This window comes from Chenopodium album, chromosome 4 (assembly GCF_948465745.1).
Source record: "Chenopodium album chromosome 4, dcCheAlbu1.1, whole genome shotgun sequence".
Taxonomy (NCBI): domain Eukaryota; kingdom Viridiplantae; phylum Streptophyta; class Magnoliopsida; order Caryophyllales; family Amaranthaceae; genus Chenopodium; species Chenopodium album.
Window position 1 is genome coordinate 6183753 of NC_137837.1, and position 20055 is coordinate 6203807.

At 35.5% G+C, this 20055-nt stretch overlaps 1 protein-coding gene across 3 annotated transcripts; it reads right to left on the reverse strand.

Annotated features, from left to right (window-relative positions):
• Positions 1 to 620: 620 nt before the first annotated feature.
• On the reverse strand, positions 621 to 15565 carry LOC145628732 (uncharacterized). Of its 3 annotated transcripts, XM_081681117.1 has the most exons (7): positions 15296 to 15435; positions 8903 to 10893; positions 2663 to 2716; positions 1773 to 1846; positions 1406 to 1523; positions 1240 to 1298; positions 621 to 991 (listed from the first exon to the last, which is right to left on the reverse strand). In XM_081681117.1, the coding sequence occupies exons 2-7, from the start codon at positions 9077 to 9079 to the stop codon at positions 913 to 915; spliced, it is 561 nt and encodes a 186-aa protein (XP_081537243.1). In that variant the 5' UTR covers positions 9080 to 10893; positions 15296 to 15435; the 3' UTR covers positions 621 to 912. The 3 variants fall into 3 exon arrangements, with proteins under 3 accessions (XP_081537243.1, XP_081537244.1, XP_081537242.1); XM_081681118.1 differs by lacking the exon at positions 8903 to 10893 and having other exon boundaries at positions 15296 to 15565; XM_081681116.1 differs by lacking the exons at positions 621 to 991; positions 1240 to 1298; positions 1406 to 1523; positions 1773 to 1846; positions 2663 to 2716 and having other exon boundaries at positions 10263 to 10893; positions 15296 to 15565.
• Between the last annotated feature and the right edge of the window lie 4490 nt (positions 15566 to 20055).

Sequence of the window (20055 nt, forward strand, 5' to 3'; positions counted from 1 at the left end):
TTCAAATCGTGAATTGCGTAGTACTCACATACTGTATATTTTCAAATATACTCCATAATTATAAAAAGCATAGTCTATCAATAAAATGGCAATCTCATTAATATACTGTATATTATTAGCTGATCTACCACGAGTAAATCTCTAATTTCCCTTTTGTCAAATTTTTTTTTTTAAAAAAAAAACTCTAATTTCCCTGAATTTTACAAAGAAATATATTGTAATCAAAACGAAATCTTCATAATATTCGTTGCCAAGAGCTATATACAGAAAAATAATCCGTATAAGAGAGATTTATTTGTTACGGAGTAATTTATTTTTTTAGGGAGTGTAAGAGAGGATTTTTTTTTTTTTTTTTCATTTTTTTTTTCCATTTTTGAGGGAGTGTTTGTTTAGACTCGCTATGTTTAACTATACTGCCAAGCACCAACTCACCAAGGTGTAAACAATTTCCCAACATCAAAACATTTCATATCACAACTGATGGCTGGCGCAATAGGAGAATGAAATTTATGCACTTCTGGGCGCTTGAACTGGGAGACGAAAAAAGTGAGAACCCGAAAGTGAAATGACAACCTAGCAAGAGTATATAAGAAAATTTATCTATTGGAGTTTAATACCTGTAACCAAAATGGTACTCCGTATTGAATTGATGACAGTGGAAATACACAACACAAAGCATGAATACAACGAAGAACTTGAGGAAGTTTAAGTGAAGGTTATACTCACTAATTTTTCTTCAGGACAAAATTCTACAAGCCTTTTATGTACATTGACATAGATTGTGGGAGCTCAACAGGTTTTTCGATGTGGTGTCAGGGCACCTTATATGACCGGTAGCAGCACAACAGTTCTCTATATCTCTCTTTTCTACAGAAGGATCTCCATTCCATCGGGTTTGCAACATATACCAAGCTAAAATTCAGTGTCAAAGCAAGAAACCAAGACTCGGCTGACCATGGACCTGGCAAATGGGATGTAACTCAAACTGTACCTGCAAATACATAGTGGATTTACAAGACACTGTAAGCAATGGATGAAAAAAAAAACTCTTGTGGGTAGTGATTAATTTGTGTACATCCTATCTACTTCAACTGAAAAGGATAGAGAAGGAGAAGGCTAAAGAAAGAAAGCGAGCATTGAAAGGAGAAGATAAGTTTAGGTTAGCATGAATACAAGAGTCTTCAATATTCAAAAAACCCATAACACAATTTCTTCCTAGGTTAGAGATTTTAGACATACCAAGTTAGAGCACCAAACTCCAAAGTGATTGCCAAGAGTGTCAATAGCTTGTTATGAACCTGCCCAAAGTGATCAGGCACAGTATAATTACATCAGAAACCACGGATATGGAAAATAAAGAGAAGAATCAAAGTACACTATATGACAAAATACATATGATGCTTACATAGAGGGCACAAAACAGTGCAATAATCATGCTCGCAAGATATAAGGCAGTTGCATATATACGCACGGGATCAAGCATCATTGCCACTTGCCTTTTTGGGCCAATAAGGAAAGCTGTGCTGCCACACAATATCCAACATAAGAAATCAAACATAAACTCTAGTCAAAGAATTTAATATTTTTAATCCCAAAATGTACAAATTTTAGATCATCAGACTAATCCAGATGATGGATTTATCATCTCAAACTCAAAGGGGAGAAAACACATGGCTAGAATCCTTTTTAATTATTTTCAGGAGAGATGGAAACCTAAGAAAATAAAAATACATACACAGGTATAACAAGAACCTAAAAAAGTAAATACATACCTCCCAATAGCAAGCAAATTTCCAAGGGTAAAAGCGATACCAAACTTGATTGGATTGAAGAATACAAGCATGGACTGCATAGTAAAGAAGCAGCATTCAGAATTAATGTCAAGAAAAACTTGTCTCCATAGTGAAATTAAGAATAAGCAGAGCACACTAAGGACTAAGGTTTATTTATTCATTTATTTTTATTGATAAAATGGGATCAAGTTCCTATAATCTTTGCAGCAATCATGTCAATTGATATCCTTAAGGGCATTCATATTCATATTTGCATGTATGCATCACTGTTGACTTAACGCTCAAATGAGTGAAAGACAGATAACCTACATCCCTATCAAGACTGCAGCAGAACAGAAGAGCACAATTGGGGAATCTAGATAATGCCCCATCCTTTTCTATTCCACAATCCTTTTCTTTCTTATGTTACGGCAGAGTCTACATGAGATGTAAAGAACAAGGCAAAGAACATGGTTCTCAACTTATATTTAAGGCAGAAGTAACTAAAATAATGCTCAACCATAAACAAATCTACATCCTTTAATAAAGTTTATGGCAACATTGCAAAATAGGCAACAAAAATCAAGGGTCCTCAACTAATTAACTATTTTATTATAATTTAAAATTTTGTTGCTCAACTTCTTATGAAGCTGAAGTGAAGGTAGATTTAAGAAGCTGAAGTGAAGGTAAAAGCATTTAAGAAGCTGAAGTGAAGGTAGAGCCCGTAGAGGCATTCTGCATCCAAACTCTGGAATTATATGAAAAAAGAGAATACATACTTATATTAGACAAATTGAATTGTGCTTATGATTTAATGGGACATTGGAATTTCAAAACCTATAACAGGTAACTAAAAATCAAACAAAGATTTGCGGCAATCCAACACTTACCAAAAATGTACAAGTCAACCCAGCAACAAAGCATATGGCAAAGCCTTGAATTCTCTGCAGCAAGAAAACGAAGACAAAGTTACGTAGCTAAACCAAAAAAAAAAAAAAAAAAAAAAAAAAAGGTACAAGGCAGCATTGACATCATAAAAAGGAAAAAAGAAAATTTGATAAATTAAAAAGATGATGGAAAGTTGGAGGGACAAAGAAGAGGATAGAGGTGGCAGGAGAAGAATGAAATGGCTTCAACTCTCACCCCATTAGAGGGAATCAAACGAGGATTCTACAAATATCTAGGTTCTTACATATCCAAACAGCAATAATGAATAACCGCTCCCTTTCAAATTATAATTAGTGTGTGCACAGTATCCTTAGTACCAGTCCCAGCAGTGTTTGATGATCTGAACCCCTGTTCTTTTCTTCAAATTCTGGTGATAGATCATTACTTAGCCCATGAAAACAGTAATGTAAAGATCCCTCCATCGCTAACCAAGAGATGTGTCCTAACACTAAACAACTATTTTGGCATATATGCTTGGCAAGTGTAATGAAATTCCTTGACTAATGAAATGCTTCAAAACAAACTCACAACAATATACCTCTTTTGTTGCTTCAGTGTGATAAAAATTGGTAATGACGGTTGTAAATGATTAGTCCATTAGGCATGAAGATATGCCAACTTATGTCCAAATGGCAGAAAATGAAATTAAGCAAGCAGATCATAGGTACCAGTTGCCCATATTTAAGTTTTAACATAATTCTAATATTCCTAAATCATACGTTCTATACAGATTACAATATAGGCCAATTCAGACACTGATCATGGCAATTCACTCAACCGGCACTTCAATCCACATATCAGGGACTTGTGAATTTTAAAATACACCTAAATTTACACAAGTACTCTGTATCAAACAAGTTTTCTTTTTCCACCAACAAACCTGTGAATTCTGTATAGAGCAACATGTCTCTTAGGACACACTGCAATCACATAAGCTAGCTCAACAGGTAGGAAAGCCTACACAACAGCACAATGACACATATATATAAACTTCAAGCTTCAATAAGATTAATGAGGGACTCAAAAGATCATAAGTTTCTATCAAATTTTGTATTTTGAATATTCCACCATTACTCTGCAAGCCATTAGTTGGTCACATGAAGGCCCTTGGTGACCTTTAGCCAATGAAAGAAGATATACAGGAAAAAAAAAAAAAAAAAAAAAAAGAGCCATACTAATTGTTTAAAGGCAAAATGGAGGGTTTCAACCACTCAAATGGGGTTCATGGATAACACACCAACCTTTTTCCTTTCCAGGTCCGAAAATGTTAAATTATCCAAAACTGAAGGCTATCCATGCTTTGGAAACAACTTTGAAGGTATGTGTCAAAAAATCTCGATATAGCAGGGGATCCTAGGGTCATATAATGTTGTTTAGAACCATGTATGACCACTAAGTCATAAGGCTTGTGGTGTTCTTGAGTAGATTAATAGAGGTGTGTATGGATTATGGAAATTGCTAAATTAACAGTTTAAAGGCAAAGTGGATGGTTCCAACCATCCAACTGGCCTCTTGGGCTGTTGTGAGGTTCATGGGAAGATTTCTGAACAATTTTATTTCCGCGTTCGAAAAAGTTCAAAATAGTCCAAAACTGAAGGTTATAATACACGAAATTAAACCAATTTTGGAAGTTTTGGGACACAGTGTCGAAAAGTTTCGAGCTTGTATAGAATGCATCTTAAGGTCATATAGTGTTGTTTGGAACCACATATGACCACTAATTGGCCATATAAATCTCGTGGTGACTTTGAGTTAAAGAAGGGAGACGTAAGTTACACACAGAGAAATTGGCATTTTAAAGGCAAAATGCACGGTCCCAACCACCTTTATGGATTCTTAGGTTGTCTTGGGATCCATGGGAACCACCCCTTCAGAGTTCCATAAAGTTGAAATTTGTCCAAAACTAAAGGCAACAATTCACTTGTTCGAGCCAATTTTGGGGAAAAAAAAATTTAAAATTGAAGTGAAAGCATTGGATATCAGGGTCATATAAGTTGGCTTGGCATCATAACAAGTCTATAAATATGTCTTATAAAGTCTTGAAGATGAGTTTGGTTCCTCTATTTGGCTAGGCAGTGAAGAGATGGTAATTTATATATGCAACTTAGCATATTGAGGTCTATTAAGCTCTATGAAGTCCTTCATCTTTATTGGTGTTATAGATTATTCCCAAATTCACTACTTACCTTAACATTCCATAACGATGTTGGTTTAATACTAGACATACTACTATATTATACTTCCTTGCTCCAATAATATTGCAACAAGGATGAAATTAAGGGATCACAAAACATATATTATATGTAAAATATCTATAATTGTATAAGAGTAAAAATTATAAAAAGTTGATATTCTAAAAGTATTTTATATGACGAATCTAACAAGATCCCACATGACAATATTTTGCTTAAGGTATAAATTATATTATATGGTCAAACAAGAGTTATGAATACTGCAAAAGAATAGTATATTCTGAAAGTACTTTATAAGACCAATTAATGAATGTTGACTTTAGTTTGATTGTTTACCTACAACTGTTTATTCATAATGGAATGGATGAATGGAAGCCTTTTAACCCAAGATGAAAAAGTAACAAAAGAATAGTATATTCATATTATTGATTGATTAATTAATGGGAAATCATCGCACTATATGATTATATTTTATTTTCTTCCCCTTGTAAGCAATAAAATAGTGTCGACCTTGTTAACCACCAACAGGCATGATAACTCAATAAGGTGGTGCCTACTGCCTAGCTCCAAAACTAGTTGACATAAGTCTTTGTAGACAGACGAACCACAAAAGTAGATCAAAGGGTGGGAGAGCCTATGACATAATACAAGTATAAAACTCCACTTGATCCCCCATTAAACTATGATTTGAGATGGCCTCGAGTTTTGCAAACTGAACTGTAGTATGCAAATAGGAACACAGGATCCACAAAAGCAGTTGAAATTCTTGGGAACACATCAAAAAGCATGGCAATAATATTTTTCAATGTTCGCTAGCTGTTTCTGTAAGGTCTAATTCCTTTTATAGCTCCACACCTCTAGATATATATTATATTCAGAAGAGATGTACATCAACCTATCCAATTGTAAGGTAACATAACAATAGCCTAAAAACCACATGCCACCGACTCCCAAGTCCCAACCAAAAACTCTGCACATTAAGGCCTGAGAATCTAGCAAAGCTCAGAAACAATTGCAAAGAGCTGGAATTTATAATGCATTAATAAAATCAAAACTTTGTAATGCATTATGCATTCACAAATATATGGAAGGATATTATGCTGGCGGCTCCAAATTGTACTCTCAAGTGGCATTGTAATATGCTCACAAGCTCTATACTCCAGGGCACACAGCTCGCGGCTACGATCCACAAAAAAGTTGAATGACAGAACTCCATCAACTCTACTCAGACCAGATATAGCACATAAATAGCTGCTATTCCCAAATGAACATACATTACATTCTATGCCCAAATTACTAGAGAAATTGGCGCACTCTCTAATGCCACTACAAATTACACAAGTACTCTGTATCAAACAAGTTTTCTTTTTCCACCAACAAACCCGTGAATTCTATAAAGGGAACAATATATGTCTCTAAGGACATTGCAATCACAAAAGCTAGCTCAGGAGGTAGGAAAGCCTACACAACTACACATATATATAAACTTCAAGTCAAGCAGACCCTTATCCTTTCAATAAGATTAATGAGAGACTCAAAGATCATAAGTTGCTATCAGATTTTGGAAATTACTATCCCACAATTACTCTACAAGCCATTAGTTGATCACATAAAGGCCCATGGTGACCTTCAGCCAATGAAAGGAGGTATGTACAAAAAGAGCCATATTGACTATTCAGGGGCAAAGTGGAAGGTTTTAACCACTCAAATCATCTCCCGAAGTGTCGTGGGTCCATGAGAAACACCCAAATCCTTTTTCCTTTCCGGGTCCAAAAACGTCAAAAAATTTCCAAAATCAAAGGCTATATAATCCACACTTTTGAACCAATTTTGAAGGTTTTGAGATACAGTGTAGAAAAAACTCGAGATAGCAGGGGATACATCCTGGGATCATATAATATTGTTCGGCCCCTTGTATGACCACTAGTTGGTCATATAAAGGCTTGTGGTGCCCGACTAGTGGTGGCCTTGAGTTAAGTAATAGTAAATTGCTAAATTAAAAGTTTAAAGGCAAAGTAGATGGTTCCCACCATCATAATGGGCTCTCAAGGTGCCGTGGGGTTCTTTGAGAAAAACTCTGACCAATTATTTTCGGGTCCAAAAAAGTTCAAAATTGCAATCACAAAAGTTAGTTCTTCTTATGTTCATGAGAAGAACTAAAGATTAAAATCCACGAAATCAGACAAATTTTGGAAGGTTTGTGAGTCTTGAGATAGTATGAATGTTGTTTTGAACCACATATGACCACTAAATGGTCATACAAAATCTTGTGGTGACCTTCAGTTAATGAAGGGAGGTGTTAGTCATAAACAGATAAATTGGCATTTAAAAGGCAAAATGCATGGTTCCAAGTTTCCAACCACCCAAATGGGCTCCTAAGATGTCTTGGAGTCTATGAGTACCAACCCGACCTATTTCCTTTTCTTAAAAGTTGGGTCAAAATTTAAAGGCAATAATTCACTTGTTTAGGCAATTTTGCCAAAAAAAAATTGAAGTGAAGGTATAGGGTATCATGGTCATATAAGTTGGTTTGGCACCATAAGAAGCCTACTGATATGTATTATAAATTCCCGAGGATGAATTTGGTTCATCTATGTTGCTATGGTAGTGAAGAGCTACAAGAGATGGATATTAATGTAACCATTTTGGCATTTCAAGGTCTACTAAGGTCTATGAAGTTTTTCATCTTTATTGGCGTTGTTGATTATTCCCAAATTCATTACTTATCATAACATTCCATTATGACGTTGGTTAGACCACTATACTATACTATATAGGTGTTGTGTTTGTTAATTAACACCAATCAATCAATGTTGACTTTAACGTGTTTGCATACAATTGTTCATTCATAACGAAATGGATGAATGGAAGCCTTTTTGTCCCAAGATAGAAAAGTAACAAAAGAATAGTATATTCGTATTATTGATTGATTGATTAATCATCACACTATATTATTAATTTTTATTTTCTCCCCTTCTCAAGCAATAAAATAGCTTTGACCTTGTTAACCACCAACAAACATGATAACTCAAAGAGGTGGTGCCTAGCTCCTAATCTAGTTGGCATAAGTCTTTGCAAATATATGAACCTCAAAAGTAGCTCAAAGGGTGGGAGAGCCAATAACATAATACAAGTATAAAACTCCACTTCATCCCCCATTAAAATTATGATTTGAGATGGCTTGTGTTTTGCAAACTGAATTGTAGTATGCAAATAAGAATACAGGATCTACAAAAGCAGTTGAAATTCTTGGGAACACATCATTAAGAAAGGCAATAAAACATTTTTGCACGTTCACTAGCTGTTTCTATAAGGCTTAATTCCTTATATAGCTCCACACCTCTAGATATATATATTATGTTCTGATGCGATGTGCATCAACCTAATTAATTGTAAGATATCATAACTATAGCCTGAAAACTAAATGCCACCAACTCCCAAACAAAAACTCTACACATCTAGTCTCAAGAAACTAGCAAAGCTCAGAAACAATTACAAAGAGCAGGAACCTATAATGCACTAATACGATCACAAGTTCGTAATGCATTCACAAATTTACTAGGAGGGTAATTATGCTAGTGGCTCCAAATTGTATTCCCAAGTGACATAGGCTCTATACTCCATAGCATACAGCTCGCCGCTACAATCCATACACAGTTGAATGACAGAACTCCATCATCTCTACTCAGACCAGATATAGCACATTAATAGCTGCCATTCCCAAATGAACTTTACATTCTAAGCCCTAATTACTGATTAATCAATTCTAAAACAGAGAGAAATTGGCTCATTTTCTAATACCACTACAAATTAAACCCGAAAATTCAATTGCAATCGGAGTAAACAATCAAATAAAGCACAAAAATCAACCAAAATTCGAAGAAACTAAAGATTTAAGTGCAGATCAAACTAAATTCAATCAAATTCCATGATAATACACAAAAACAAGGGTTTTAAGATCAGGAAAAACAAAATGGAAAAATTGAAGACCTGTTTGGTAGACAAAGTGCAATTACGATTGAATTCATCCATGAAAGAGCTATCATCAGCAGCAGAATTAACAGCTGAAGATTCTTCGTCGTCAACTTCCATACCAACAAGCATCTTCATTTTTTCAACAGGTTGGTAACTCTTCACCTTATCAAATGCTTCGCTTAATCTATCCATTTTCTCTCTCTTGGAGATCCAGAGAAAATCGAAAATGGAGATCAAGAAATCTGGAAATTGGAAATGGAGGTTATGGTGGGGTGGATGAGTGAAGACTGAAGAGTGAGAAAGGGGAGGAGAGAGGATGAAGAAAGGAGGAGAAAGAGTAAAATGTTAGTTTATAGGGAGAGTGATAATTTGCTTGTAACTTACTATAAGTTAGGCCTTATGTCATGCGACTCATGCCTTGGGTCAGGCTTCATGCCCCATCGTTGAGGTGACAAACGGGTAATTTGGATCGGGTATAATTTGCTTCATATAGCGGAAAAGGGAAGGGGAGTTGTTGTCAAATGGGAAGGCGAGGTGGGGGAAGGGACCGAGGGATGCTCCGATAGTGGAGATTGTCTCTAGGTGAGGGGATTTTTTTAAAAATTATTTTAATTTTGTTTTTAAAAATAATTATTGAAAAATGGTCAATTAAATGACACGTGACAAGTTATCCTTTCAATCGGTTACCAATCTTCCAAACTAGTCAAGGGATTATTTTGAGCATATGGGGTCAAAAATGGGATTGATTTCAGATTATTCAAAAGTGGCATTGTTTTGAGTAAAAATGACAAAGGTGAGATTATTCTTTTTCATTTTTCCTATATTAAATTACAATGAATGTCATTATATAAATTTCTAAAACAAAATACATAGCACTAATTACATAAGAAAAGTCAAAGCATATTCACAACAAATCTAATTTACATTACAATAATTTACTAAAAGAGAAAAGTTAAAACCAGATATTCCATCAGAAGAAAGAAAAAAATAAAAGCTTTCCTCCGAATTCCATCAAAAAATTGTTCTCAAGAAACAACCTTTTTGTAATATCAATATTATCCATTAGAAAGCATGCTTAAAAGCCTTTCTTTGGCGGAATTTCCAATGGAACCATTAGAAATCTCCGAAAATCCGTCGAAAAGGCCATTGTTTTCGACGGATAAATTTCATCGGAAATGTGGCAATTTTCGATGGTATTTATATCCCGTTGGAAATTTGCGAGAGAATATTTCATCTATGTCGAATTTTAAACTGTTTCTGACGGATTCCCCCCCCCCCCTCTTTTGTTTCCTATTCAACTTGTATATCTGCACATAACATAACCTATTTTTGGCCAGCATAAATTCACATTCTAAAAATTCTGAAATGCATAGACTAAGCAAAATACGCATTAGAAATTACTGCGGAAATTATGTACAAGCAAAATACAGAAACTGGAGTTACTAGTGTAAAATACCAGTGCAAAAAACTACACAACCTAACAAAGGATAGAACTAGCTAAGCTACACAACATTTGGGGAACCCTAGCTTCCGCCACTACCCGGTTTGTCTCTAGGGTCTCAATGCTGAGGAAGAATGGTAGAAAAAGTGTTGGGGTCCCTGACTCCGAACATGCGAGTCAACATCTCATCAATCAACTCCTTATTTCCCCTTTCCATTTCGGCCATATGGGCTGCCAATTTGGTTTGCATCTCAACCTCCATTTCGACCATCTGGGCTGCCAATTGGGTTTGCATCTCAGCCTCCATTTCAGTCCGCATAGCGTTGGGCATGCGGCTCAACGTCTCATCCATCAACTCCTTATTTCTCCTCTTCAGTTCGGCCAAATGGGCCGCCAATTGAGTTTGCATCTTAGCCTTCATTTCAATCCGCATAGCCTGCTCCATCTGTTCTAATTTTTCAACAATCGAAGGCCTGTACCGCTCCACCATCTCCCAATACAACTCATTCGGACTGTTTTGAATCCATTGATTGTTTGCTTCTTCAAATTTCGTTTGGAGGGTCTCCTGCAACATATAAATGAGATGATAAAAAAACAACTACCAACAAATTAAGTTGAAGGTTTATGTTCATGGAAAAAGGAGGTAAATTTGGGGAAAATGACTTCTACTTTACCTATTTTTCACATTTGATATCAAATGAACTTATTACCTGTAACATATATAACGTTTGACATTATAAGTGAGGGGCAAGAGACTAAGTTTTAGGTTCATATTCATGAAAAATCAAGCAAATTAGGCCAAAATGACTTCTACTTTGCCTATTTTCCTCATTTTTTTATCAAATGAACTCATTCTTGGCTTCTTGCCCATAACATACCAATACAAGGGGAAATAAACTAAGTTTCAATCAATCAATCAATCAATCAAAGCCTTAATCCCAAAAGTGGGGTCGGCTAACATGAACCAAATTTGATTATTCCGTGTAGTCATCAACATAAATCTTTCTCCTCCATCCCTTACGATCCAAAACTTCATCCTCACGTAAATCCATGCACTTCATATCCTTCCTCACTCCTTCCAACCAAGTCATCTTTGGTCTCCCTCTTCCTCGTTTAATCCCTCCATGGTCCCACTCTTCCACTCTTCGCACCGGTGCACCCTCGGGTCTCCGTCTTACATGTCCAAACCAACGCAGACGATTTTCCCTTAATTTATCTACAATGCCCGCCACACCTACTTTCTTGCGAATAACCTCATTTCTGATTCTATCTCTTAAAGTGTTTCCACACATCCACCTTAACATGCGCATTTCCGTAACCTCCATCTTTTTAATATGCTCTTTCTTAGAAGCCCAACATTCTGTACCATAGAGCAACACTGGTCTTATGGCAGTCCTGTAGAATTTTCCCTTCAACTTTAAGGGAATGCTGCGGTCGCATAACACTCCCGTGGCCGCTCTCCATTTAAGCCACCCTGACTTAATCCTGTGGGTCACGTCTTGATCAATGTCACCATTCTTCTGGATGATCGACCCTAGGTACTTAAAACATTCACTCATGGTCAAATCCTTTCCATCCAAACTCACCACTTCATAGCTTGTCCCCCTCTGAGTGCCAAAACGACATACCAAATATTCAGTCTTACTCCGACTTAGCTTAAACCCTCTAGATTCCAACCTTTGCCTCCATTGCTCCAACTTGACATTAACCCCATCCTTAGTCTCATCCACCAAAACGATATCATCTGCGAACAGCATACACCATGGAACCTCATCTTGAATTGGTCTAGTTAATTCATCTAGAACCGTTGCAAAAAGAAAAGGGCTTAATGCAGACCCTTGATGCAATCCGATTGTAATAGGGAAATCTTTTGTCAACCCTCCGCATGTCCTCACATTTGTTGACACATCCCGATACATATCCTTAACTAGGTCTACATACCTTCGTGGGATACCTTTCTTCAACATTGCCCACCAAAGTATCTCTCTTGGCACCTTGTCATATGCCTTCTCTAAATCAATAAAGACCATATGAAGATCTTTCTTCTTTACCCTATAAAACTCCATCATTTGTCTTATCAAATGGATTGCCTCCATAGTAGATCTCCCAGGCATAAAACCAAATTGGTTATCTGAAATGCTTGTGCATGCCCTCAACCTTTGTTCAATCACCCTTTCCCACAACTTCATAGTATGGCTCATAAGCTTAATTCCTCGATAGTTAGAACAATCTTGAGCGTCTCCTTTGTTTTTATAAACCGGGACCAAGGTGCTCTTCCTCCAATCTTGTGGGATCCTTGTAGCCGTCCATATCTTGTTGAAAAGGTTTGTTAACCAATCAATACCAATCTTACCCAAACACCTCCACACCTCTATCGGTACCCCATCAGGGCCAACCGCCTTCTTAGGTTTCATCTTCCTCAGTGCAATCTCCACCTCTACTCTCCTAATCCTTCGCACATACTCCATGTTGATTTCTTCATCACTCATAGAGGTATCTCCTATCACAACTCCATTACTTCTATTAAATAATTCATCGAAGTACCCCTTCCACCTGTCCTTGATGCCCTCCTCTTGCACTAGGACCATTTGGTTCTTATCTTTGACACACTTCACCATGCCAATATCCTTCCTTGCCTCTTGTCTTCTCTTTGCCATCTTATAAATGATCCTTTCTCCCTCCTTGGAATCAAGCTTTTCATAAACCTCCTGATATGCCTTTTCTTTTGCTTGGCGAACAGCTGCCTTTGCCTTACTCTTAGCCTCCTTATACGCTGCAAAGGTTTCATCACTCCTACATTTTCCTAAGGCTTGATAGCATTCCCTTTTTTGCTTAATTACTGCTTTCACCTCTTCATTCCACCACGAAGTATCTCTCTGTACCGAAGTTCTTCTCCTTACTTCCCCTAAGACCTCTTTGGCCACTCTTAGGAAACAGTTCTTCATTCGTAACCAAGTCATGTCCGGATCCACCTCTCCATCCCAATCCGCTTCTTCAATTACCTTTTCTGTAAAAACCTTAGCTTTTGCATCCCTTAGGGTCCACCATCTTATCCTTGGTTCTTCTTGTCTAACTTTTTTCTTCGCCTTCTCTTTCAGACGAATAGTCATTACCAATAGCCGGTGTTGGGTGACCACACTCTCCCCTGGGATAACCTTACAGTTTATGCAACTTTGTCTATCTATGCTCCTTGTGAGCAGGAAGTCTATTTGAGTTGCATTTGCTCCATTCCGAAAAGTTATCAAGTGTGAATCCCTCTTCTTAAACCAAGTATTAGCCAAAATTAAATCATATGATTGGGCAAAATCCATAATAGCTTCACCACCGGCGTCCCTCTGCCCATACCCAAAGCCTCCATGGACACTCTCATAGCCATCTCGGCTCGCCCCAACGTGCCCATTTAGATCCCCTCCAATATATAACTTCTCTGAGTGGTGGACACCCTGCACCACCTCGTCTAGGTCCTCCCAAAATTGTCGTTTCTCTTCTGCATCTAAACCCACTTGGGGAGCATAAGCACTGATAACATTCACAATCTCCTTGCCACATAGCAACTTCAGCCTTATCAACCTATCGTTCTTCCGATAGACCTCGATCACCTCTTTTGCCAACCTCTCATCGAGAACCACACCAACTCCGTTCCTAGCTCCACCATTCCTTGTTCTGTGGCTCGTTTCTTGCCCAACATACCATACCTTATACCCCAAAACCAAGCCTCGAGCTCCTTCTCCTGTCCATCTTGTCTCTTGGAGGCACATGATGTTCACGCGTCGTCTTTTCATTACTTCTACCAATTCTGCTGATTTTCCCGTAAGAGACCCCACATTCCAAGAACCAATCCGCAAACTAAATTCTTTTCTCCCACGCTCCCTCCTGATCCCAACTCCAAGCCCTTGATTATTTGACACCACAATTGGGCAATATGGCGCGTCGCTTCTGGGCGACGACCTAGCAACCCTTACATACTTATCACTGCACCCGGGTCTGGGAAGTGCAGCGCGTCGCTCAGTAGGGAACGCCCCAATGGCACGCCCTTGCTCATTTGACACCACACTCGGGCAATGTGGCGCGTCGCTTCTGGGCGACGACCTAGCAACCCTTGCATACTTATCACTACACCCGGGTCTAGGAAGTGCAGCGCGTCGCTGAGTAGGGAACGCCCCCACGAAAATATCTGTTTGGCTCATGTCATGGGATGTGACGAAGTTTTATACTGGCTGTCACTGGCCTACCGTAACCCTCCTCCTTTATCCAGGCTTGGGACTGGCAGCGGGAAACCCACTGGCGGAGTTGGAAATAAACTAAGTTTAAGGTTTCAAAATACAAGGGGAAATAAACTAAGTTTAAGGTTCATATTCATGGAAAAATAAGTAGATTAGGCCAAAATAACTTCTACTTTGCCTATTTTCCTCATTTGTTCATTTGTTATCAAATGAACTCAATCTTACCCATAACATACCATTAATAGCTAGTTATAAGTGTTTTAAGGTTTGAAATTACAAGTAAGAGGGAAGAAACAAAGTTTTAGGTTCACAGTCACATAAAAAAAAACAAGCAAAGTGTTCATAGTCACAAAAAAAAAAAAGCAAAGTTGAGGAAAATGACTTATAACTTGCCTATTTTTCACAGATGCCAAGAATACAATCACATATTTGTAATGCAATCACAAATTTACTGGGAAGGTATTATGCTAGCGGCTACAAATTGCAATCCCAAAAATAACATTATCAGATGCTTAAAGGCTCTATAAACCAGGGCATATCAGAAATCAGCCCGCCGCTACGATCCATACACAGTTAAACAATACAAATTAAACAATCAAATAAAGCACACAAATCAACCCTAATTCAATGAAAAACATACAATTAAGTGCAGATGAAATGAAATTAAATCAAATTAAACTCCATGATAATACGCATAATCAAGGGTTTTAAGATGAAGAAAAATAAAATGGAAAAATTAAAGACCTGTTGGGTGGACAAAGTGCAATAACGATTGAACTCATCCATGAAAGAGCTAACATCATCAGTATAATTAACAGTAGCAGATTGTTCTTCTTCAACTTCCATACCAACAAGCATCTTCATTTCTTCAACAGGTTGGTCGCTCTTCTCCATTTTCACTCTCTTGAAGATCCAGTGATAGTCGAAGATGGTGATCAAGAAATGTGGAAATTGGGAATGGAAATTTAATGGGTGGATGAGTGAACACTGAAGAATGAGAAAGGGATGGAGAGAAATGAGGAAAGGAGGAGAATGAATAAAAATGTAGTCCTCCCGTTTTTAAATACTTGTTCCACTTTATTTTTTTTGGGCGTTTTTAAATACTTGCTTCATTTTATTATTTGGAAAGCTTTTATAGTATTTAATTAATTTCTCTTACCAGGTGGACCTAACAATATTAATACTATATCATCTCACCTTCAATTCTTTCCACTACTTTTTGATTATTTTTTTTTTACAATTTTTTATCCTTCCAAAAATTCCACTACCTCCATATTTTATTAATTTCTTCGATTTCTCCTAAACTCCGCGCATGGTGAAATGGAGCAAGTATTTAAAAACGGAGGGAGTAAAATGTTAGGATTGTTTGGTGGACAATATAAAATCGAGAAAGTTAAAATTGATAAAATTTGATAAACTGAAAAGTTGTTTGGTTGACACATAAAAGTAAAAAGGAAGGAAGTGGAATTTCATAATGACAAAGGCTAGGGGTACACTTAATGTACAATATTCTTTTGTACACCACCAATAAAATCATGCCAACTCAACTAGTTTAAGAGGGAAAGTAAAAATAGAAGAGGGAAGCGTCGGCGGGAAAAAATTTCGCCATTCACCGCCTAGGAGGGGAATTGGTGGGATTCTTTTCACTTGGGCGCCAAACAGTAGGTAGGCAATTAATGTATAATACAAAATTCATTTCCTAGACAATATTATTAATTCTTACTTTCTTAGGCATATTTATCTTCTTCCCCAAAAATATTTACAATGAACATAGCTATTTGAATTTCAATTATACAAAGCGTGAAGAAAGTGTTTGTGAATAAGTACATCCTTCAAGCAAGGATTTGTGGGTAATTAATCCTTGTCAATAAATTTATATTTGATTAAATAGAAACTTTCATTAATCAGTTTGATTCATCAACAATAATTTTTTTTTTTTGGTTGAAAACAATCAAGTTGGCTGAATATAAAGGGTTTTTTTTTTTTTTTTTTTTTTTTATTCTAGTTAAGCATGCAATTGCTTATTAGGTGTTGAATAATTGGTGCTTAAGTTGCCTGAATAAAAAGGTTTGGGTTGATTGAGGTTTGATCCACCGCACATCCTTAAATTTGGAGTTTTTATTTGGTTTCATTTTTTATCATCAGAGTGGCTTGCGAGATTGGTGTTGATCACTAAGCTAGAGTTGTTTTGATTTGACGTGTACTGGTTAATTAAGGGAAGAAGTGTTCTGGTTATTTTTTTTAGATTGTTCTGGTTATATATTTTTTTCAACGTTCTGGTTATTTTAAAACTCGTATTTGCATATGATGTCTTGTATTAAATTGGTTTATAAGATAAATTGGTTTGTAAGATATGAGTACAAAAGATAGGAAGTATCAAAACACTTGTTCGTTTGTAACTGCATATATATTGTATACGAATATTATTTATGATTTTGCAAATACGAGTTTGATACATTAAATTTTTTTTTAAAATGTAAATGTTACGTTATCATGGAGTAATTATGTACATTTGTCTTTCCCAAATTAGATGACTTGGGAATTTGTTTTCAAAATAGCTTTGTATTGGATTCGAACTTGGGTGAGGTATAGTAGCAACAACAATTCTGTAAACCAACCAAGCAGGGGGTATCAACACGTTCATAAATGAAATATATATTATTTTGTATGACATGTGTGGATGTCAAATGAATTTCATGATGCCTTTAAACAGAATATGACACCGTAAAATATAATATGATCTTTCGTTAATGCAAAATTATGTAGATTTTGGTTAAGAGTTTAGGATTGGAATATGATGTGATACTAATAAAAGTGTTACGATCCTGAATTCATTTTTCATGAATTAACTACATTAATCAAAGTGGGATATTTTAATAGGCGGTCAAATTTAAAACTTTTTCAATTGCATACCGTCGTTCACTAAAGGGTTTGTTCTCTTCACTTTATAAAAATAAGCTTCAAGTCTAATAAGTTCAGATGAGTTCGAATCAGTTCATATAAGTTATAATCAGGTTAACTAAGGCATTGTTCTGTTTACCTTATTTGTACTTATTTCAGGGTTAATAAGTTCAGATAAGGGTTGATAAGTTCAAAAAAAATTCGAATAAGATAAGCAAGTTTTGGAAAAATAAGTTCAGATAAGTTGTGATAAGAGTTAATCAGGGTTACCCAAGTTTAATTTATAACTATAATAAGTTTTAATAAGGGCTAATAAGTTCAGATAATATCAAATAAGTTCAAATAAGTTAAGATAAGTTCATATAAGATCAAATAAATTCATATAAGTAAAAATCAGGTGGATAAAACTCACCCTAAATAAGTTAAATAAGGCTTTATATGTTTCATTAAGCTAAATAAGGTCTAACAAGTTTCAATATGTTATAATCAAGTCATAAAATGGTCTTTTCTGTTCATCTTACTTTTACTTATTTCACGTGTAATAAGGGCATGTTTACATTTACTGAACTGAACTGAAGTGAACTTGAATGAACTGATTGGAGGTGAACTGAACTGAACTATATTGAACTGTTAGGAGCTGAGCGGAACTGAACTGAACTGAGAATAGAGCTGAAATGAATATTAATTTATAAGATAAAGAAATTAGGAGCTAAACTGAACTGAACTGAGAATAGAGCTGAAATGAATATTAATTTATAAGAGAAGGAAATTAGGAGTTGAACTGAACTGAACTAATTGGAGTTGAACTGAACTGAACTGAACTGATTGGCGCTGAACTGAACTGAAATTAAGCTGAAGTGAACAGGTCGTAAGTTCAGTTTAGGTTTAATTAGTTATGATAAGAATTACCCAAGTACAAATTACAACTAAAATAAGTTTTATAAGGTCTAATAAGTTTAGATAATATAAGATAAGTTATAATAAGTTCAGATAAGTTAAGATAAGTTCAGGTAAATTAAGATAAGTTTAGGTAAGTTTATATATCTAAAATAAGTTTAAATAAGGTCTAATATGATACCGTAAAATACAATATGATCTTTCGTTAGTGTGAATTATTGGAGTTAGGGTTTAAGATTAAGGGTTTATTGTGTTAAATAAAATAGGAGGATAAAGTTATTTAAAATTATTGTAATTGTAGTTATATAGTTTATAATGGTATTGAACTTTATTGTGGTTATTGTAATTGTAGTTATTTAAACAGACCCTAACATGACACAAACAACAAATCGAAATAGAGAGGTAGAGGTAAAAATAGTTTTTATACTCGTACATGCATTTTTTTGATGCAAAAATTGGATTATGTTTAACTTGCACAAGTTTCATAATTTAAAGGTTTTAAGCCTTGCTATAGATTTATATGAGTAGGGAGCTTCTCAATTTTCATTTCAATCTAGTTCAAATCAATTTATTACATTACGTGTACATTATTATAACTGTTTTCAATCTAACTCAGTCTAACTCCATCAAATTCAATTTAACTTTATTTAGTATAGTCCAACTTTAGTGAGTCCAAAAAAACAAGGTACATAACTGTAAGTTAACTTTATTTTGTCCAATAATATACTGTGCGTGTATAATGCTGAATTTTGTTTGTTTTTATTTATTTTTTGGTTAATAATGGACGATTATATGGGGCAATATATGATCTACATATTGCTTGATTCTTACTACGTATAATTCTTATACTTCATGTGTAATTGTTTTTTTTTATTTTTTTTTATTTTTTTTATTGGTTCTCACTACTCAGTAATTGTATCTTACTGTAGGAATAATATTGATTCCTAATTGATTTTGTATTCATTTTGTATGTAATTAATTTATTAGAGCAATATCAATTTTCGGAGTATGGTTTAAATATTATTTGAATACTTGCTGTAATTGATGATTGAATGATATAGGAACAATACTCCCTCCGTTTCATTTTGTTAGTCCCATATACTATTTTGGGCGTTTCAAAATGATATACCCACATTGAATATTTCCTAACATTATTATAAGTTGAATAATTTTCATAATCCATGAACAATTAATCTAATTAGGTGTTTGAAGAATCAAATAATTTTGATTGGTTAATGTATGTGCTAGAGGATTGCTGACATGGCAAATTTTCCAATCAAAATTTATAATAGGCGATTAATTGTAGCCAATAACCATAAATAAAACAAGAAAAGACAAAACATTAATTACAAAGTTGCAATCAAATTCCAAATCACTAATATTCCTCCTTTTCTTATTTTAAGTGATTGATTCCAAAGGGGACTTATTATACTTCTCAGCACATATGTCAGCATACACTTTTGACTCTTTGATAGCACCGCGAGAGGAATGACCCTTGTACATTTTTTTCAAATACTTGAATGTTTCAGCAGAGGCTTTTTCGGGGTAAAACAAGAAATCCCAACCAGGAACTCCGAGGACCCATCCAACCATCTCGCAATCAACAACAACATTGTAGTTCTCCCTAATATTAAGGGTGCGTGAAACGGGATCATAGCTTGAAACAATCCAACTTATAAAGGATGGGTCTATGCTTGTAACGGACA

Bases quoted from the DNA above. Each gene is read 5' to 3' on its own strand.
- LOC145628732 (XM_081681116.1), bottom strand. From the start codon at position 15,445: ATGGAGAAGAGCGACCAACCTGTTGAAGAAATGAAGATGCTTGTTGGT. The intron at 10,894-15,295 runs GTCTTTAATTTT...TATATGTTGCAG, and splicing joins GCACTTTGTCCACCCAACAG to GAGACCCTCCAAACGAAATT.